A 23,633-nucleotide genomic window follows, 5' to 3' on the forward strand; every position below is an offset into this window, starting at 1 on the left:
ATGGGCTTATCATTATCTCTCCATTATACTCAGTGTTTACTTTGTTTCCTGGAACTGCACGCGATGCTGCGCAAATAATGCTGGGTACTCCTGATCTCTTCTCGCTGTTCTGGTATGCCCCGTGTTAGGTAATCAGTCGGTCAATTTAGCCATTGTGCGTCCTTATTTTGTATTTCTATTTACACTAATAGTTTGTGTTGGTAAACCCATATCAACCACTTTCTTTACCTACGCGTGATCTCTGCTCGGTTCCACTTAAAGGTACTTAGGCGTTTTTCTAAAACAATAAGATACATCCGTGTTGTCTTACATCTGCAACTGGGCGGTGTTTTGGGAGTCTAGCCATAGCACGCCAATTTCGACAATTTTCGTGTCTCATCCAACGCTCTTGACCGTTCCTTTGATGCTCTTCTGGATATTTTTCAACCCATGAGCCCCATCTTTGCGTTTAACCTTACCAGTCACTGCCTTCTAGTTCTTGTCCTAGTGCGCTGTCTGTCTAGCCCCTACGTTTTCAAACGTCGTTACTCCTGTTTCCAATGGACATGTTAAGTTTTAGACTATAAATTCACAATCATCTGAAGTTCTCTCTCTAAAACCTCATCATCCAGATTACTAAAAATTTCAGTTACTAAATATCTCCTCCGACACGTTAGGGTAAACAACTGCCCTCAAAAATCATTACAATCAGATATGATGTGTCACGACGTATCCGCTCATTCATGCGAGTTGTTTTCTGCTGTAGATAAAAGATAGACTGGATTACGTAAAACTATCTAAAAAAAAAAAAAACGAGAAAAAGAATGATTGCAGCAATGCGAATCTCGTGTGTACGTCAATAGTACTTTTGCACGAACGTTTCTAAGCGAGGAGGATCGTATACGTCTACACTCACTGTCGAATAACGTTACATGTTGGGTAAAGCCCGCAACATCTGGCTCGTATTTGCTTTACTAAAAAATGATCATATTTGAATAAGGACACTGCACTAGGCAGTCACCATTTTGTCATAATTCATATATAGATCTATGGTCTAGAGAAACAAATACAAACGTTTTTGCGTAAAACCTTATACGTACAGCGTTTGTACATTAAAATTATGTTACAGTTCTACATGTGTAGTACAACGTTTTTATGCCTACCTCTTACACGTGCGCATTACATTTTTTGATAAAATTTGATAAAATTCTATTAAAACTTACTAAAAAAAACCATGTGATATGTGTGAGAAACAAGTTGCACTCAAAAGATAAAAGTATCAATAGGTTTTACATTAAAAGACATTAAAAGATGAATGGACAGATCTAATAAAAGTTGCTGAAATTTAGGAGTGACTGATCTGAAGGCATGCGTATTCCGTCCAATACTATAAGGTTCCGCTTTCACTGTAATTCAGATTTCCTCTCTATCGATTTACGTAGTCGTAAAGTGAAGTAAACTGAACGCATGCTGTTGGTCTGTGTGGCCATTTTAAGATTATTGGCGGTAATGCTATCGGCGACTACCCGCAAAATGTTTTCTGACCCATTTTCAATTTTAAGTTAACATGTAAGTCCCAAAAAGCTACCCTTATTGCCACAGCAATGTCTCTCCACAGACACACCAACCGACCGACCGACCGACCGATCACTTGGGCTACTAAACCAGAAGGCGCTCGGGCTCCCCTTGTGATAAATCATGGCATATAGAAGGTGTCTCCTCCGAGTCATCCTATCGTACATACGTTTTAGCATCTTTATGGCACGCTAGTGCATAACGTGGCAGGATCATATACAGTGTGAGTGTTTCGCCTACGAGACCAATACAATATGTGTCATGATCTATCATTTAAATCAATGCCAGCCATGGAGTTACCTATGTCTAGAAAAATTTTGAGGGTACTAGCCTATATCAGCGAGCACTGACTTCTGTATATCTGTGATTTCCACGAGAATGAATTTTCTCGTATTTAGTAAAACATTGACTTTTATTGGTAGGTAATTTCGATCGCAATTTCGTTCGTAATTCGTTTTTGGCGTCATTGACGCCATTGCCGGATTTGATGGCTTTCGATTTAGCGAATTTCCGCAGGCTTTCGTAAGCGGTCCTTCTCCGAGAGACACGAGCGTCTTAGCTAAATTTGTCCACCTTAGAGATTAGGACGTCTGAGAGTGTTTCAATTTACCTCAGCTTCACGTCGGCCACTTCGTGTGTAGTCGTTCACTTTAGCCTAGGCTTCTTCCCTCATTCCTGGAAACACCATTGTTACGGATTACCTATTTGCGTTTAATCAAGTGAGATCGTCAAGTGGTACAAAAACTGATGAGAAGTAACCGCACTGACTAAGCAACGGGAAAATGGTAATTGCTCTCTAATAGGTGTAGTCACGTTAACGATAAATAATAATATTTGTTTGGTCACGACGTCGTATTCGTTCAGCTATTGGCAAATAACAGGAATCCTTATCAACAGTTCTATGGGCGAGCACAGAAATGATGCGGCAGTAATGACTCCGAAGCGAAATACCTAGACACATATGTGCCGGTTTTGCTACCATTAGGATATGCTTTTCTTACATCGGCAATTTACTATACGGGGATAGTCGTATTTTTCTGTGCGGTTCAGAAAAGCCTGCGCGTGCCTCACTGCATGCCGGTAATGGCCCTTCAATGCGTTTTAAACGAAGAGGACGGCTCCTTCGAACCATTGGAGCATGTTCGTGTGCCAGACCTTTTTATCAACGAAACGACAGTGAAACTAGCGTAAACTCGTATGGCCTGTAAGTCACTTTATTTTCCAAATCATAGGCTACAGTAATCCTTTTCCCGATCAGCTCAACCTTCAGACAAATATAATACTAAAATTATTTTGTGGGACGCTGCGATCATGTGAATGAGACAGTTATATGAGGTGTCAAGTACGCTCTAACCTTAATTAAGGTTTCGCAGCAATAATGATAGTCCTGCCCGTTGCCTCGACAAGGTTCTTTGCTTTTCCACCTGTCAACTAGCCGACACGTAAACGGCCTCGTCAACGGCTTTTTTTTATTGGGAAATAGATTTAATCGCAATAGAATACAAAAACAAATCGATATAGAAATAGCAACCAGCTAACCCAGAAATAGCAACGGATAAAGAGGCCTGTTAGATGTTTGGGGCATAGCAAATGGATACAATAGAGACATGTAACTTCGGAGATAATGTTCGGGAGCTAGTAGACACGATCCTTGTAGCAGCGGTCCATGAAAATAACCTTCAAGTTTGGCAGAAAAAAAAAGGACAAAGTTTTGTAAAATACAAACGAATAAATTAATCTTGACTGCTGTCGATTAATTGACATGATTATGAAAATAAGCGGCTTTCACTAGGTAAGTTGGCTGTAAAAATGCGAAACACAAGCTTTACTACAGCTAGTAGTAGTCTTACTAGCTGACTCCACAGATGTAATGTAAGCTCAAGGCTTATTTGTTTTGAAGCTCTAGTGCAGGCCGTAGGACGAAGAACGGCATCACACGTATTAGATCAATGATACTTGCCAATCGTATTTAGATGAAGATCAAAACATATCCTACTCACTACAATGTTTATACTGTGTCCAAAGCCTAATCCGAATATTGGCACCGACAGTGGTAGCGTTTAGGATCGCAAAACCCAAAAAAAAAATATAACAGGTGCAACAATTAGCTAAGGTTTATAGCGAAGGCAAATTAACCTTCCGGTCCATCTTTGTCGAAGCAGAACAACCGAAATGTTTACGGCGATTATTGGCACGATGTCGAACGTAAAGGGAAATAAATTGAATTCTAATAAGAGGAAAATCAGGATCTTGAAACGTGTCACCTTTGTCCTGATGTAGTCCGATTACTGCCAACGACAACGTGGACCAACCACGTTGCAGTTTCAAATGTTACAGGTTACCTAAAGTAGGTAATCTTATACCAATGACGCTAAACACATAGCTTGACCTTACGGCTTTATTCTCAAGTCGAGCGGAATCGAAGAACACCCGCGGTATCTTCAATAGAAACAAGCTCCTCACTGGCTAAGATCATATTCTGGTTAAGTGGAGTAAATGAATGTGCAGTGAGCGCGTCCGAGACAAGTTAGCAAATACAGATTGACAGCTAATTAAGTCATAGCGTGTTTTTGAAACAAGTAGAGGCTATCCTTGTCATTGCATGTATTATTCAAATGTAAGAAAAAGCAGGACGTTAAGCATTCGGTCAGTCGGCTGACTCCCAAGACGAAAGGAAGTCTGCCCGCGGGGATACTCGAATTCAGATCGCCACATATCTCACCAGGTAGCGCAGCTCTACTGTTAACAGGATTGCTATTTGTAATTTCTGCTTTGACAACAGAGAAACTTGTTGCTAAAGCTGATATTTAATATGTGCATCAGTATCTTCCCCATAAGTCTCTATTTTTTTCGCTCAAATCGGGGCCGTTTTCGGTAGATTACAGAATTTGGCACCTTAACATGTTGGGATAGTGTCAAAGTTGCTTTTCTTCGACGCGTATATGCCTCAGGAAGACCAAAAGGCAGAAAAAAATCTGAGGAGCCGGAAGACATTACAGGTGAACACAAGTTATGGAGAAGCGACTAATAGCACCTATTTCTACTCTCTCATTACCATGGCCGATCATATTAGGTCCTCTGCCCTGACAGGTCTTTGCAGTACTTCTAAGAAGTTGCACCCAATAGACGAAAATGAGAGCGAGTTACAAAAAAAAAGAAAGTTTAAAATAGACACCACCGTAATGTTACAATAATATCCGCTATTAAACGATGCCGAATATTCGTCCAGTTGGATTTCAAATGAAATATATACTTATTGCACAATCGTTTGCCCACCTTTGCAGGTTCCGGCGGACCCACGAATGTTTCGTGTGAAGTCTACATCAGAAGCTTTGGCTCCATCAATCCTGCCACTATGGTAACTATAATAGGATCGCGCTGTAAATTACATCTCCATGATGTCTAAGCAAAAGAACTAGTAGTTGTCGTCTTTATGACATAGTTATGAGCCAATAATAACCATTATTCGTTAGGCGTTCTATTCACATGTTTAGGCCCCTAGACGGGCCTTGAAATGCCCTGCCAACCCGACCGCGTATACTTCAACACACATTCATATCGCACTAGTGCGTTTACAGTATTTAGCTATTTACCCAAAGGAATGAGATGTAGTTTCAGCAAAAAAAAAAAAAAAAAAGTACGTGAACTGAGTTCTGTCTGAAGCAATAGCCAATTAAAATAGAAAATAACGAAGTTTCGTGCAAAAATAACGGTGCTACTCGTACATCTGCGTTTCCCCGACGATTATCAATTGGCTGGAATTAGCAAAAAGGCGCGCGCCTTCCTAGGCCTCTGACCGCTGTCCTGCTCTGTAAAAACAATTCAGGTTACCTTACGTATGACACTGGTCAAGACGAAAAGGTGGACGAGGGTCTAACGAGACGAATAACTTGTTAAAGATACCTTACTGCCTTCCAGGTTTTTGCGTCGTGTACTGTTTTTCACACACACACACACACACACACACACACACACTACATCAGATATAAGATACTCTGATTTCTGATAGCATTGTGAATAAACTTGATAGAATTGGATTTGCTACACAGATAAAAATAAGCCTACAGGTTTCTGTGAAGGGATCTTCCTCGAAGATGTAACAAACAGACGCTAACTTGGAGTTGTGTAGTTCTGCTAGTCTCAAAGAAAATATTCATATTTTGTGTGCTAACTAGTATTCCTATATGAAATGTTACTATCAACTCAGCGTTCGGGCTGATGGCAAAACGAACCTCTCAGGTAAATAGGAGCTCTATTACAGCCAGAAGGGGTAATGTGGACCCAGGTGTGAATTCTTCTAATATTAAGATCTAGCATTTAGACATAAAAAAAAAAATTAATGAAATCTAAGTTATTAACGGTAATATGTCTTATTATGCAAGCTTGCAGCGTGGGACACTTAAGCTTAATGGAGCGATTCGAACCTGGAGGTAGAGTTTTTGTTGCCCCTTATTGAAGTATAGCTTTTCATTCCCCTTTCGTCAGTTTAACGGCTCTAGCTATTTGGTGGTTTATTTAACTACGGTTAACCGTTGCAGCGCTTAACGGCAGAGCTATAACGCTTCTTGAAATGTAAATGTCTCTCAAATTATTATCAGTAAGAGCCTAAGATGGCCAAAGGCTCGCTTTAGGTCTCTTGAAGCTTGGCTGCTTCTTCAGAACTAGTTAGTTATCTAAACATGGAGCAGGCAAACAAAATATATTAATTATTGTTTCAAATCGCCAATAACTAAATGTGTCTATGTACTTAATACATTATGTAACTTAAACGTTATAAAACGTATAGAACAAGTTTTCATATCGGATGGGAGCGCGGCTCGTACAGACTTCAGAGGTCTCAAACGTTAGCCAATGCTATCAATATCATCCAATCTGCAAGAAATTTTCTTTTTTTTTTTCTGTCAGTAGTCCTTCTGCGTCGTCATGTCGATAAACGATAGATTTGTAGATATGCCGGTAAATTTTTTGTGCAGCATATTGCAATCGGATACATATAATTTCGTATTGAAATGTTCTTATTACTTGCTTCCAGGAACTGTTTAATGTGACAAATGGAGTAGTATCGACCTGAAACGAACGTCTTGAGCAGATTGAAAAAACAAAAGATAACAATCAGTGCTTTGTCTAAATTGATAATAATAATAATATTTAATGATGCCTTTGCCCATCTATGTAGGCATCGCCAATTAGATCAAGGATGTGTTAATAGAAACAAACAATTAGTTCCTAATTTCTCCTATCGCCTATTTGAACGGTTTCCACGTGAACAAACGTACCATAGTATATTGTAGCATCTACACTCACCTATACTGTAGATTGTACCACAATATTGTAATACATGTTGCAACGAGAAATGTCAATGTATTTTTACCTAAAAAACTGAATATCTAATATTATATATTCTTATTAATATAATTAGTTGGAACGATTTGAATTCGTTCCCTAACACGCAGTGTCACACTTTGTAGACTCCCGTAGATGACAACAGATCGCGCTAATAGGAAATAGTAACATTTTCGTTCTTAAAAACTAACAATCTTCTCTCACTCCAGTTAATCTTAGCATAAGTTATCAGCAGATTAAATAGAAGTAGTATGCGGAACAAAATGTTCTTCAGTCAAAAAACAGAACTTCTAACTTCAACTATAGAAACGAAAATGTGTTTGTTCGTACTGTATTTTTCTTGGCAATAGACCTCGCCCAATTCCTATGTCGGTCAGTAAAATTATGCATGACACCAGTATATACAAGAATACATTGGAATATTTGCTTGCATGGCGTTACCACTTTATCAGAAGCTTCACACAGCGTCACCAGTGTGTAATGTGGATACATTAAGAGAAACATTAGGCTACAGGTGACGATGTGCGAAAGGATTACATTGAATCCTTCCGATCTTACCTAAACACCCCCCACCCGCCTGCACAGAATAGCCTTTACAAATGCTTATCCAAGTCGTATGAAAGTACGACACGTTTATATCGACATACTGCTAACTTTTTTAGCTTCCAAAATATGACAATTACATAGAATTTGCTAATAATAATAAGAAAACATAGTTCGCTACGTTTCTAATAACTGGTTTTCGGTCGTGTTACTCAAGAGCTTTATTTAGTAGTAGTGTAGAATTCACGCAGCTGTGAAGTGCTTTATTGTGCACGAGTTGGGCATTGCCCACTCGGGGAACAAGCTCAAGACAGGTTTAGATTCGACCGAGCCATCCCTTAGAAACGATAGCCGCAGTTGATAAATAGACGTTTCATTGAAGCAGTAAAGCCAGACTCGCAAAAATAGGCGCGTGACAATGATTTTCAATAGCCTAATCTTCGTTAGATGTCTGTGTGTTTGATTCACTAATAGGTCCATTATCTAATCGACAGGTAAAACGCAAACATGCGGATTTATAGGCCTTTTTATATATATTTATCTTTATAGACTTTATAGGTCTAGTTAGATTTTCGACGGAATCTACGATTTATTTCAATGGAGAAACATTATTTGGTAGACACACTTTGTATTGTACTGTCGTCCATCAATTCGGATATGATAAGATGCGAAACGTAGGTGTTACATCAGATTATTTAATTTTCTAGTTCGAACCATTGCATTTTTGGCATATGACCGTTCAGGTGACTTTTTGCTAATTAATTAGCATTATTATGCGCTTATCAAGCTCCACGGAGGAAGATACGAGCAAGACACAACGTTTACGACGCAGATACAGGCAGCAAAAAACTACGTTCTACCCCGATTATACTGAAGCAATTCCTGGCCAAAAAAAACAATTTATATATTGATAAACTTCAAGCACAGGACAGAAATCAAAAGCGCCATAAAATTGGAAATGGCGATAGCAAGCAGGTTCGTCTACCGTTATTTCGATAAATTTTTTTTACAGCCAGCCTACAAAGAGTTGTCAAAACAGCATGCTGGTTCCTAATTATCTTTTTGGGAGTATAATAGAAGAAAGTACAATTCTTTCTGATGGTGGATTAGGATGCGTATGCAGATCAAATATACGACAGTGGATCTGCAAGCCAGATCTAACTCTAATGACTATAAACCATATATCGCTTTATGAGTCCTTTGTTTGCTCAGCAGGTTTACTTTGAAAACCCAGCTGTGTGACTTGCGAGGCGGACGTAAGGCGAACTACCTAATGACATTATATACAAGGATAATCACAAGACAGAGGCACTGTGTAACTGTGTGGTCCATTATGACGGGTCACACCCACACACAGTGCATTCACACTGAGATCTATAAATTCCCTCAAATTTCTTGAAGACGGTTTGGCGGACGTGTTACAGCTTGATTCATATCTTTTACGGAAGTCAGGGTCACTTGGTATAATCCACAGTGTAATTCTTTTTTCGAAATTAGACCTTTACCGCTTTGTTGCCTTTTAAGTGACTTAAACTAATAATTGCAGACAATTTTCGAAGTAAACGTTTCATTATCGTTCTAGTTTCATTAGCAATAACCCATTGCGAGTGTCAATTACATTTTTTTCCAACAAAACGTACGTTTATATTCCTGTGTACATAACGGAGTCAGATACGTCTGGATCAACTAACAATAATACTTAAACAATTTGTCATTATGTATATGTTAATGGTGCAAATATTATAATATGAAGCAATGCATGATACCTGTCCACAGCGATATAAGTATAGAACAAGTGGCTTTTTCTGCGAATCAACAACAAGGTTGAGCTGGTTGTCTTCATTTTGGGGGCTATGGTAACCGAATCCTGGAAAAGTCGCTCACACAGTTCATCGAGAGAAAGCCCAAATGATAGGTTGAGGAGGCGAGCGGCTACGACAGCAACGAAAATAACTAAGTCGTAAGGCGGACGAGTCGATATGTGCAAGGAGCAGCCGTCGTTGGTTCTATTGAGATTGGTGCGGGGAGATGCGGGGAAGCTTTAAAGAGAAGCTGTACGAATGGTCTCCCTAGAAAGATACCGGTTTACCGTATCCTATTCCTTTGTCAATACAGGAGGAATGGAATAACGGCTCGTGTCCGGTAAACGAGCACTGCAGGATAATTTGGGGGGTCAATCTCGAATCTAGCGTGTTCCTAGTAAACGTCCGAAGAACTGCGACATCGGGTACTTTCAAGCGGGTTAAGGCGATTCGTACGCCAAGTTGACTGAAGTACTTGGAGTGTCTAAGACCGAGACGCCTGAGACGCATTTCTGGCAGCGTACCAATAGATCTGTTTTTCGGAGAAATCACACAATGCGCAGAGCCCGCAAGTAGAGGTTGGGGTTAATGAGACTAGGGAAACGGGAATGACAGGTTTTAGTAGTGCCTACAATGTCGACGCCGAGAATCGAGGCCGTGCTGGCCACCTATTAATCCGCATGTTTACTATAGTTTTCTCTGTACATCGGTCATGGTGCATTAACAAACCAATCCTTGCTGGGCGGCAGTAATACGGATATTGGGGGAAGGGTGGAAGATAATCATGGATATATCCTCAAGCAAGCTGGCCAAGGCTTTGCTGTTTCCAACGTTTCATCGGGGCCATCCAAGCGTCAGCAGATTAGTGGCGTGTTATAGCCAAGGCTTTGCTGTTTCCAACCTCTCATCGGGGCCACCTGAGGGTCAGCAGATTAATAGCGTGTTATTTTTTGGTGAGAGGGACATGGGCTAGATCATGAGTTCGTACGTGGTTCCCACGTGCGTCGGCGTGCGGAAGGGAAGCCCGTCACTCTTTACTTCATTAGCTAACGGGTTCGCGAATTGCCCATTAAAAGATAAGCATGAGTTCTTTTAAGCGGGGTGAAGTCTGAGTGCTTGAGCTTGTTGCCGCTACCTCATGCAGGCCATCCTCTATTACGTCGAAGGCCAGTAACTGTGCCACTCGTTAGTTACCTGACGCGCACTTTAAGGGCAACTTTTTAAATTAAAGAAATACACATTTTAAATATAAAACAATTAAAAAACACGGGTTAAATGCAGTAAACGTTTAAAAAACACCGGTCGCTGGATGACGTACCACCGAAAATACCTAGCCGAGTTGTAATGATGTATGCATATGATGAATTAATGGAAATTTAACATAATTTCTTAGTTATTATATCTTAGCAGAGCTGAATTATTATTATTAATGACAATAGCACATTGAAACGCATGGCCGCACAAGCGCGAAGCAGGTAGGTGTGAGGCGCAGGTGGGTGTGAGGCCTTTGTCCCTGCTAGTCAATTACAAAACAAGATTACTCCGTTTCGTTATGATATGGATAGATATAACTGTACATGTTTTACTGTAATTGGATTAGAACCATTGGATTAGGGCCACTCGTGTCGCTTCTACGACAAAGCCTCAAGAGAAGCTTTACAGCGTCGGAAGCGCTTGAAGCCTCACAATTTCGCAGCGAGTATATAAGGCTTCCGGCGCCTATGTACCGATATCGTTTTTCATCAGATTAAATTATATCGTTTTGTCCACAGCGCTACTCTGGGCAGGAAGTAAAAGAGTTATTTTATAGCGATTATCTAATAGCAGGATCTTGGACGTTATACGGTTAGTGACAAAGTATGGAAAATAAATCGCTAATGGTAAACAGTGTGACTGAAGCATGCAGAAGGAGCAAATGCTCGAAAAGAGAACATCGATGTCAACCTAGCTATCGATATAAATCATCTAATAGATCAATTGAGGATATCCTTAATAACTCTACTCAATGCAACAGTTCGAAATTTGGCGGTTAATACAATTTCGAAAAGACGTATACATTAACGATTATAAATATGCTCTGCAACGAAAAAAAAATTCGACGTCAATCTCCACTGAGGATTCTGATTATCACGCCTTTGTCGCCCAGCTATAGTACCGTATTACACGTTTTAAGTCAGGCACTGAAGTACGTAGTGCGTAATATTGTAGATGAAGGGGTTTCGATAGGAAAGCGGTCATTTGTAGGTATTTAGGTGGAAATAGCGAAGGCTTACGTGCTCCACATAAGTCTCGTTGTACGAGTCTAACTGTACGAACCTATGTTTTTCACGGAGTATATTGAAGACCAGGCCGGGCCAGAACACGTTAAAACGGGTCCACTTACAAAATATGTATCGAACAGGAAAATGGAGCAGCGAACCCACTGGATAGGCACAGTTTTTATGGGGTCCCGATGGCTAAGATTCGCGCAGCCTTGTTTACGCCTAGTAAATTCAGACAAGATTCTATTTTTCATAATATATACGTATTTCATAACACATTATTAGCAATCATTAAATGCACCAACAATCTAATAGATATTTAAGACGTCGATAAAAAAAATTATCGAAAAAACCTGACCCGGCAGATTTGGCCCCGTAAATTTTATTGATTATATTTAGTTGATTAAGCGATGGATCCATATTACCGTGTTGGTTAGCATCAATAAGCTGCGAGGCCGATCATTGCATTACTGTCGTTCAATGAAAGGAAAAGACCAGCACATCTGCTTAATGCTATACTTTGGTTAGATTATAACAATACGGATATGGCAGCACCACGATGGTCACATCGTTAGGGATTATAATAAGCCAAAATAAGATTAATTATACATGAGAATAATTATTTAATATAGCTATAGCATTCGCTGCGTAGACATAAATCACGAAGTCTAAACATTCTTGACGATCAATATGGCAAAAACAGTTTTTTCGTTCATTCGTCACCTACGAAAAATCGGATAGCACTAAATAATACCAATTTTGGCTTTCGTCCAGTCGGTTTCAGAAGACTATAAATATGGCAAAAATGCCGGTTTTATCGCTAGAAAAACGACTGGTAGGGGCTTCCTAGAGCTGTTAACAATGGTATTATGATAGAAACTATGCCATTGTCACAAGAGGGCGTCCAGTTACGTGCTTGTTTGTTTCAAAAACTGGCCCTTCTCAGAGCAAATAGCCTTCGATAATCCGCAGTAGTCTTTATTGTCCATGATATCGCTAAACACTTGGCTGGTTACTAGAGAAACTATTGTTGATGGTAAATAAATAGAATTAGTTATTGGTTGTCATTTGACAGCGGAACTTTCGAATTCCGGGCTTGGCAAGATATGAATTGAAATTTCACCGACAGCCTTGCTCTATTAGATAGATATGCATATATAAATCACACTGGCACGTTATCGCCTGACTCTATCGGCAATAAAAACATTGCAGGCACTGTATTATGCATAACACTGCCTTGCTCGAAGTTCATCAAGAATCTTTGTAGAACTTCCCTGAGGCCTGCTCATCATGTACGTATGACACGTACACAAAGGACGTGTTGACAACAGCAGTGACATCGTGTCCGCCGACATAGTTCTATAGATGTGCTAGTCCTCAGATGTGACCTCATTGACAAGGACTGTCGTTTTACAGGTCTGACTAAGTGCGAAGGATGTCCGGTTGGATAGCAACATTAGAAATGGATTCCAGAACTTTAACTACTTGGCGGCTTAGATCTGCATTAACGAATGAAGATACTTTTCATATGTATGCACAAAGTTTAGAATTACTAGAACTACGTGTTATTCCCTCAGTGAATCCTAGAAGTAACTTCAAGGAAGCTAAAATTAGGTAGTGCTGATGTCCATCAGCGAGATCATTGATAATAGGGCGACGTGTCGAGTAGTACTTCGGGAAATTCTTGTGATTACTATACGTATGATGACCTCTAGAACTAACGAACAAATATGTTACAGAAGACCGAGGGTCACCGGCATAAATTATCAAAGGTGTAACAAGGCTATAGCGCACCAACTTGTTCAACTTACTATTCAGGCCATTAGTAGTAATAGGATAAATAACATACGTCCGTGCATATCGTGTCGTCCAGTTGTCTTCACGCTGTTCTTTTGTAGTGCAACAAACATGCAGTTGCTTAATATAAAGCAATAGTAATTCGACAGCCTCCCTGAATTGCATAACACCAGCAACCATATTCGGCGCACAGCCGACTGTTATCAAAAGGCGAAAAGTTCGCGTAAGTTACTTGAATGGTTTTACATAGCAACGTATAGTTGAATAGGCATACATATACACACAAGCACACGTACACGCAGAAAGTTGAACGAACTTCTATCAGTTCTGATGAAAGTGAGCTCGGTAGTAAAATGACACTTAAGTTTTATGGATATAAGGCTAAACGCATGCGTCTAACTAATTTAGCATTTGACGGCCATCGTTGTGATCTTGTTCACCCTGTAGTTCACAATGTCTGTATTAGGCATCACACCAGAGATAACGGTCACAGACGCTGGCCATCGTAAGAATCCAATATTTTATAATTCTCATAAGTAGCAATAAAAATATATGCTAGTTTCCGGATGTCGATACTTGTCAGTGACGTGTTTTTTTGGGCACTGATATATTGCGCTGGTCAGTTTTCTAAATTCATAGGCTTTAGAATAGATTACATCTAACTGTTGCGTAACCACCTTTGCTGCATTCTCCTTCTCGTTATAGAAAACAGTGGGATGGGCATACGTTAAGGGCTAACCAAGCCCAACTCCTTTCCTTGCTAATAATGACGCTCTATGGGGCTCTATGACATTCACTTCAACTAATTTTCTTCCGAAAACTGAAGATTTTTATTGTGCTAAGGTTTACTTGACTGCTATTTACTAGAACAATCCAATCTGCATAGAGAATTTTACGTTCTAACGGACGACAATGCTTGCTATTATCTATTCTATGCATACTAGTCTTAAAAATAGAATAGACAATAGACACTCGATAGTAAGCTTAAGGGCCATCCTGTACAGTTAAATCAGTTATCTTCTTACAGGTGATTTCAAGTTTCCCGTTATTGATTCAGCTACACCGAACGCCGTCGGCATGACGGATAGCAAACGATACGCAGATGTTTCTGTATTGCCATAACCCTCCCACGATTTGTTGATATAACTACGCATCCTAGAAGTGGTGCTATCGTAGGTCTTATTTTTACTAGAAACAAGTATTCGATATCAGCGTCAGTCTTACCTACATGCAAGTGTGGGGCGACATGTTCTGGGGCGCTAATGTGCATTTTGTACCATGAAAAGCAGTGCCATGGTAACCGTGAACATGCGGCTAATACTAGTTTAAATGTCAAACGACAAATAAGCCGAGCAGAGGCAAGTCTGAACACAATACCAAAGCTGATTCAGACAACTTGTTAATAATTGTGTCAATTATGTGGGTATCGTCAAACGTTTTAGGAAATCACAATCTGGATGTCCATACTCCCAACAAACTGTTCAGTGCGAGTTATTATACATTATTTTGACCATTTTTTAAATCGATACTAGACACTCCACGGCTGAATCGTGGAAGTACTAAAGCCTTTCCTGTTTCTGCCCATCAGTCTGGTGATCAGGAAAGCTAGGCAAACGCGCGTGAACTTCAAAGCCTTCAGTAAAATCTAACCTCATTACGGGATTCTGTCGCAACTTTATTTGTACGCCAGCTTCGACAGCGAGAGTCGCCGGCGGGGAAAGGCAACTTACTCTTATACTACCGTTACCGTTGTGAGTACTGTAACACTAGCATGGTACTCCATAGTATTAATGGCACTACTCGACATTAGACTAAGTACGATTCGATGACAGGCATTATTAAACTTCGATTCCTTCTACTTATGAATATTCTGTATTTTAGTCAAATATAATATACGGCACCATGGAAAAAGTTCTATCAGAGCTTGCAACTCAGTCTTCAGTTTTAATTCGGCTTGTTTTTTGGTACACTTTCTGAAATACGTGTTCTTTACCTGGCGCCATGTGACGACTCTTCGTAACTTTCAACTTCCAATATTGAGTATACTTGTTTTCAAGCTGCGGATTTCCCAAGCAGCCTGCAACTTTTGTAGTCACGACGATGGCCGACAGGAACATACTCCTGATTCTTAGATAATGACGAATGAATATGTCCTCGTGCTAAATAGCGCAGATTTCACGTCAAAGCCGTGACAGAATACGAACAAATGTTCTCCTGAGCTGTAACTTTGTTCGAGTGATGACTACGCTGCTTCTAAAAACTCATCGGAATGCTACTAATGTGCTGTCAACTACGGAAGCGCGCATCGTAATGATTTCCCAAGCGAAACTGCAAAATCATGTTCCACCTGCGACTACGGCGGCGTATTTCTGGACACGTCACTACGATGGCTAATGTGGCAAACAAAAAAAAAAAAAAAGAAAAAAGACATTGCTTAAAACGTCTTCAACGAATAGCAAGATTGAATCAATTTTGGCTATCGTTCGTGCAACGGGTGGCTAGGGAAAAAGACGTAGGGGGCAAGGTCAATGGAAAAAGGTCATGTCAAGCATAGTGCTTGGTTTAGCCACTTCTTTTGCAAATAATCCGGAGCTTGAACGGATCTATTTGTCTATTCGAAATGCGCTTGATACATACTGAGGAAGCATAAACAAATATACTTATGTCCTTAGCATAGGCTGGTCAAAAGCGTAGGCCCTTGGAGAGAATGATCCTAGAAGCTGAATTGTAAATGACCTCGAACTGAATGCAGAACGAATATGAAGTGAAAAATCTCAAACGACTCGCGAAACTCTGTTACTCTTAAATAAGAGTCCCAAGGCTGAATCCGCTCAGCAAGCATATGAAAATTTAACAACTCGGGAAAAGTTTCGAATTTAGCCATATCTAACTTCTTGCCTTAGCTCTATTTCTTTCTTCGTAATCGAAATTATTATTAGGTTGTATAACAACTACATCGTCCACACGAAGCTGTAAACAAAAAACCTCCGCTGAATGATCGATAACGCAATCGCAATCGATATGTTCGTCTGTCAACAAGGTCCTCGCGTAGAATGCTAAAATTAACGATTACCTATATTCTGTACACGAAACAATATTATTACGTATCTCTTCGATATGCATTTTTGTGTTAGATACTTTTTTTTATTAAAGCAGTCCAACTGGCTTAACTGTATGGTTTAGTCTGAATCTACATTACACATGCTGATTTCTACTTACTTTTACCCTTGTATAAAGTCAAATATATTCTCTAACTAATAGTTCATTGACCTATTTCTACTTTTTTCCATAATATAAGACCTGATGCCTCTTCGCATAGGCACTGAACGACGATCTACACTCCCATTGGAGATAACTAGGCTGTTTAAGGTTGTCTTTTTTGCCGAGAGCAACTCTTCATTTACAATCCGAAACCCCCGACAATAGGTGTGCGAATAAGTGAGAGTCTTACATAGCATCGCTTGCCATTGACGTCAGCTAGACAGGTGCCACTAAGAACGCCTGTGCTCCATCCGACAGATATTTCGTATCTGGGTAAATATCTACAAAAAAAGGAAAACATGTAACTCCTAACATCTGTCATAATATTATATGTTTCCTTTGATATTAAATACAAGACAGTTCCGTTCGTGAAATTGCACAGAGATCGTAACAAAGTTGAAGTAAGTGTTACGTCGCCTTGTTGGCTCACCATTAATGTCGATAAGTAGACTGCCGTAAACTGTCCTATGGTAGCTTTAAGGAACCCAACAAAAACGCCTCGCCAGGCAAAATCATGTCCTGAATCTCTGTACACAGAATCGAGTTCAACAATAGCAGCACTAAAACTTTATGAAGAAAGAATCAAAATAATTATGAACTGGTGAATGCTTCGTTTTGCTTTGTGCCTTCCCACGTTTATTTATCGTAAGACTGTTTGCTTTACAATCCCTTGCTATATAATAATATAATAAATTGCTATATAATAATGACTGACCCCTTCAATCTTTCGTAAGCAAATGAGAACTTTAAAGAACCGCATTTACTAAGAAAGACATATTTATTCTAATGCTACCGAGTAAGAGAACGATTTCTGTTCGCTGCTCCTTTGGGCCTGTAGGCTAAGTTTTCTTTGATAGGGTATCAAGAGCGATGGTAGAAATACCCAGGCTTCACTTTTTCTTCCTCAACCCAATGCAGGTTATAATTAACAGATCTTCAACCACAGCCACTAACCACAGCCTAAAGCGGTTCAGATCCTTCCGACTCAGTGAAAGAAATTAGGACCACTCTTGGTCGCCTTAGAACAACAATCTTCAATCGTCAATGATCGTTAAGGTTACCACCCGAAGAGTAGGTTGCATCACAGTATGTTGAAGTGCTGCACGAAGGTTCGTTGGAACAGCGGCCGTGACAAACAAAAAACTATATGACGATAAATAGGCTAATGGTTAGGAACGATGTCACGATGCTACGCGCTCGTGAAGCTCATTGTCACTTAAATCTGCTACGTAATGAATGTATACAAATGAAATCTATTCTTAAGACGTGTTCAAGATGCCGCGCATGACCAAAACGCTATAGAAGCTCTTGATAGCACTTTAGAAGATAAGACAGTGCTGCTGCTTTCTGCCTCTCTTCATGTTTTTCGTTTAGATAAGAGTTCATTTAATTGACGAAATAACCAAATTTGCCAATAATCAGATACCCAATGGCTGCCATGATATGTTTTTCTTAAGAGCCCAAAATATTCTCGTGGTAATTCCCCGCTAAAGGCTCACATATTGTTCGTGGCACAACAGAAACCAGGTCGAACGGTTTTGGTCCTATTTTAGTAGTTGTTTAAGAGAGGATTGAGAGTATTCTAGTGCCTATTTAGATAAGTGTACCCTAGTAATTTTTTCGATCCCTACTCATCTTTAGATAGCTAATTTGACTTCACTACGAGGCTGCTTTCGAGCTTATGCGTATATCATCGCTATCAATTAACAGGTCCTTGTTCACGATCGTACGACACACAAGGTCCGGAACCCTCCTAACAGTAGCCGCATAATATTGTATTTAATCTTCCATGAAAAGATTCGGCTCCTAATTTGAGTGCATCAAGACGTTTATATACTCGCTTAACCAAGTTATAGACATCGATAGTTTCAGCTAAATTCTTTCGATAGAGGTTTACTAAATAATCATGACAAATAAGGAAATAGAATTTTCTGTTAGTGAACGACTGAGAATAGGGACCACACTGACTTTCAGAGGCGTTTCTATACGCGTTATAGCAGTTGGGAAACCGATGTTGACTCACAGCATGTGTGCCGGTTTTGGTCTAAAATTTGGGTACTCAAATTAAAAAATCCATAGCACCTTCCCATAAACGACTTAAGACCGATACCATCGCTTTAAAACAGAATAACAATCCCAAGAACTTTTCGGCAAGACCATTCTTGAAATGGCAATTGGCGTGTTTTGTTTAGGAAGCTCGCGCTCGAAATAGTTTAGGACCAAAGTAATCATTCATAAAAACCTCTCTCAGGCAGGACATTCACAGAGCGTCTCATTATAAGACGCTAAGATATATATGCTACGCCGATAGTCCAGTGATTACTACGAGGAACCGAAGAAAGGGGACAAGGAAGAAAAATACTAAATAAAAGAATAGGCTCATGGACATTGTGAAAACTGAACACTCAACATGCAAATTAGCGGTATAGAAGTACGTGTAAAGGCATCCGCGTTAAATATTCATTGCCATATATTGTTAGCTATGACTGTAGTTATCGTCTAAAATTAAGATATATGCTTCCGCGTGAAGAACTCCCATAACTGGCTGATGTTACAATATAGAATATACACTAGTTGGTTTGTTTCTTATAGAAGTTAATTTCCACAGAGAGCGTTTTGGACTCTAGGAACTAGCTTAAATCAGCCAAGTGAGCTCCGCCGACCACCGAGACAATAAACTCCGCGAGGCAAAATCTCTATATATCTGCAACGGGCTTTACTACGAGAATCATGCAATTTGTGAATCCTTGCAGATGTTAACAAATGATACTAAAATCTCTAGATTTAACGAATAGCCATACAAGCTGTAAAGTTTTAATGTCATCACTTCAAAAGTAGAAAGATGTATGACCGATTCTGCTTAAATACATAACTGATTTGCTTCCAAGAAATATAAGACTCTGATCTTCCGCAATGAGCCGTTTTCACCTCATCGAAATAATTTATATGTTGTTCGAATACGACTGGCAAAGAAGGCTCTGCCCTAATGCGTAATCACATAACAACATTCCCAGGAGGTCTCTAAATAATTTATGCATTTTTCTCCATATTCTGTTTGACGATCAGAATCAAACATCACCGACATTTCCATATCGCGGTGCTACAATTTCCGGAACGCCAATGGTGACGAACTTACTTCTCACTTTGAGTGAACCAGCATGCAAAGTTGAGTCTTTCTATTCATTTCCATCTATATAATGTAGATCGTCAAACGTCACCCATATATGACCTTACGTCGAAGTAACCGTTCAGCTAAGTCAATCAGGTACCAAAGCATTATTTATACTTCGAACTATTTATGTATTGAATTTTTGCGATCGTAACGCTTGTCCACGCCCGCAGATGACACGCCTGGCAATAGCAGCTCAAAGTCAAAATACCACACAGGCCCCATTATAATGTGAAACGCGTTAATGTTCTCATAGACGTGTCTTCTGCTTACCGTAGTTGCTTAGTATAGTTAACAGTAAACTGAAGCTGTAAGCGATCTGACTCGTATAGTGTACCACGCAAGAGCTCACGGTAGGTTTTACTTTAGAGCCTTATTACATTTAGATTTTCAGTTCAAGAGGCAGTTTTCGCTCCGTCCGCGCGTGCTGTCGATGTGGATAAGAAGTATCTCGGTGTTTACGGCGAAGGCATATAACGGCGCTCATTTTGGACATCTATCTCTTTGCACAATTTACTACAAACATGTGCGGTCTACCGATGTAACACATTCATGCCAATTACAATCGAGCTGCAAAAATAGTATAATCCAAGACGCTGCCGATGCTTGATGCTTTTTTGGCGTTTTCGGACCTTCTTAAGCCGGTCTACTTGATCCTTCCTCCTTCATCACTATGGACAAATACACCGATACGAAAAAAAAAGGAAGGTGTTCAGCCTGTTCACACGGTACACGATGAGCGCTCGTCGTATATGCATCTATTCATAGATGAGACAGATGTTTCATGATGAAACAAATAACGATTAGAACTGGTTTTAACATCAGCCTACAATTGGAAAAGGAGATAGAGAAGCCGGAGCTGAAAGCAGAAAATGTATTGGCCACTAACAGCCAATCGATCCGTAACTTGGTTAGTGTAATACAAGGTCTAGATTGACCCTGGGGGACACGTCTTCATTTCAACAGTGTATACCGGTACAATATGGAATGCAAGAAGAAAGCCGTGCCCCCATAAAACAATTAGCGAGCGTTGACCTAAGAGACGATCTTTAAACTACTTGGAAATAATAACTGTAGAGGGACAGTCGCATAGAAATGTAAAACGGTTTTAGGTTTATGCAACGATCCACTGAAAACCTAAGTCAACCAATAACAATGGCCTTTGCGTTCAAGTAGGCTTAACCAATAGGCTAAAAATACGAATACTAAAATTAATATCCATAGCATAGCTAGCGCTATTGTGCGTTCCGATGAGAATCGATGCAGTCGACCAGATAGGACCGACGTACAGGATATATATCTGTATGACAGAAGTATGTTTTATGCATGAGTGACAGAATGTGGCCATAGCAAGGAACGGTATACTCATGTCCTTTTAAAGTAATTACTACGCATTATAAAATATATTATTGTTAATACATAAGCAAAAAAAACATCCAATGAATGCTGTTAATCAATTGAAGGCCGTATTACTTCACTGTACTAAGACCCAAAGGGATTATAATTTCAAATAATTTCTGCAGGCTGTAAAAAGCCATACTTTTTTCATATTTACTTAGCAAACACTCTGTCGATCGGTGAGCTGGATAAGTAATATTGGTTGGTTTTAGCTAAATAAAAAATATATAGCCTGGTCCCATCGCAGGCATGCAAAAAGAAAAAATTGTGTCGGGCTTCTTTATAAGCGTTTGCCCCTGATGTCGTGACAGAGATACGCCTTAAAATGCTTTAATATTCTGGAAGCCTGGCTAATGAACCTGATTTTGGCAAATATGAAGGTCACTTCTGCTCTCAACTTATACGCAATAATCTCTTGTACCTTACCTCCAGTTAGAGCTATATACCGCCACCTTGGCGCAGCTTACGATGCTCGAACATCGTATCGTTATAGCGGCAAAACTATATAACCATTGTCTGTGATATTGTGACTTCTCCAAGACACGGAGTTATTCTTTTACATCGTCGATTTTTCGACAAAGCAAAAGCGGATTCGATCCTAAGGGAGCATGGACCGTTGAGTTCGATTAGCGGAACCATAAAACGACCGGGTCTAGATCTTTAGTTTGTAAACGAGATCGAATACATTACGATTGACGGTTTAGATTGGGGAGTGATTGGCTGACATGTATAGTATGCGAAATTGGCCATGCAGATGCCATTTGTTTAAATTCTATAGCTAGTTTTCCCTAAATTAGAAATTCGTCATTGTTTCTCTTGTAAGGCTTTGTAGTTTAGTACTTAAAATTGCATGTCTGTTCAATCCTATGAAGAGACAAAAGTTAGGCAAGGCAGTCTATGACGCTCGCTACCAAATTAGATAGAGATAAACAGACCCATGGGTTCCTGAATCTATATCTTGAATAGAATATTATTCTATAGGCATACAAAGCATTTACCCTACAACTAGTATAGGTTATAGTCATATCGCGTCCCAAGTGCAGGATTCATATAATGTCTCTATCTAGAGTCGCTATAGACAGATTTTTTGGAATCACTTATAGAGCCATTGGCTTGAGTCATGACTTTGCAAGTGAACGCGAAATTAAACGTGACGGCAGTTTATGATCGGGTTAAACTTACACGCTGTCGCGCAGGGAGCGAGGGGCCTAGGCATGACAGGCCAGGGTGGCGGGAAAATGATTTGCAGACCTGGGACGACATACCCGGACCTTTGCCACTTAATGAGCTTGGCGAGCTACCCCGCACATGCGGGGCGTTTTCTAGAGCGGCAATACTACCTATAAAGAAATACATTCTACAGGAAGTCTGTTGCTGTGAAGTGATGGTAAGCAGTAGTAAATGTATCCACTATTTTCCGACTTGCATTTTTCCGTCGTCTGAAGTATTCGAGTGGCAAGGTGGCGCTTGCCTCGCCGGAGCTCACCGCGCAAGCTTATGTCTAGTTGCCAATCTCTATGCTCCAAAGTATATACATTTGTGATTACAGATTAGCTCGCGCCTGGCATGATTCGAACGAAAGAGAAAGCGAAAAAGAAAGAAGGATAGGCATAGATACGCGAAAGGCCATAAAGTTTTTGCACACTCACTAATGGATGCACGAGGTGTTTAGAGGGTTACTATAAAATAAACATGCTGCACTGAATGAATCTTTATTTGATTTCCAATCGTAAGGGAAAATATATGGAAAGCTTACTAGCTGTTTGATTGACATGTGTTCCTAACTTTTCAGACCTTGTAAATTCACCTGCCGATTTCATGGTGCACATGCAGGCATGATCCATGAAGCGTGCCATGCCCTGTATACGTTTCTGCTTTAATAACGGCCAACGATCATGATTACCTAATTTAGAACCTATGTGACTAACGATGTGTTTAGAAACAACGAAGGAATAATGACTTTTTTTTTCATATATAGTGCCTCGTTACCCGGCGCGATATTGAGTTACGAAGGTTAACTCCAGTGTTAGTATCCTATAGGCGTTCGACGTTAGCTGATTTACGTATGACGTTGTCTCCTTATTGTTTTATGCCCGCTTCCACCTGTACTCGCAGACCCGTTATAATCGCTATAGTGCTTGGGCTTTATATTTAAATATCTATATACAACAAACATTCATGCATATGCTTGCACTCGCTTAGCGGAGACTGTCCTCGAATACACTGGATCCTGCTCACATTCATCTATTTTTTTTTTACTCTACCTTTCATAAGATATTTATTTAGAAAAACCTAAAGCATAGTGAGAGAAAATATTATCGAATTAATTGGATTTAATCTATTTGCTTGTAACTCCATCTGGGCCTGTGGTAGATAAGACATGATCTTCGACAACGGTAAATGTTTAGAATCATCAATTCCTATAACCACGTGCACAGTTCTTTTTGAGAAGAAGGGTACCTTTTTCAGTTTTGTTGAGTGACCGACTGTGTCGTACAGAATCAT

At 39.9% G+C, this 23,633-nt stretch overlaps 1 protein-coding gene across 11 annotated transcripts in view; it reads left to right on the forward strand.

Annotated features, from left to right (window-relative positions):
- Positions 1–23,633, forward strand: part of LOC111255352 (glycine receptor subunit alpha-2-like) — a 108,234-nt gene that overhangs the window by 44,917 nt on the left and 39,684 nt on the right. For 9 of the 11 annotated variants that reach the window (XR_015327031.1, XM_022817239.2, XM_022817238.2 and 6 more), the window contains one exon: positions 4,839–4,912. Coding sequence is in view for 10 of the 11 variants with exons in the window: in XM_022817239.2 (XP_022672974.1) it covers positions 4,839–4,912 (74 nt within the window). In the remaining variant the exon portion in view is untranslated. Of the gene's footprint in view, positions 1–1,620; positions 1,778–2,534; positions 2,759–4,838; positions 4,913–23,633 lie in introns of those variants that run through there. The other 2 variants (XM_022817244.2, XM_022817242.2) reach the window with 2 other exon arrangements.

Source organism: Varroa destructor, unplaced genomic scaffold, assembly GCF_002443255.2.
Source record: "Varroa destructor unplaced genomic scaffold, Vdes_3.0 BEIS01000001.1, whole genome shotgun sequence".
In the NCBI taxonomy this organism is placed as follows: domain Eukaryota; kingdom Metazoa; phylum Arthropoda; class Arachnida; order Mesostigmata; family Varroidae; genus Varroa; species Varroa destructor.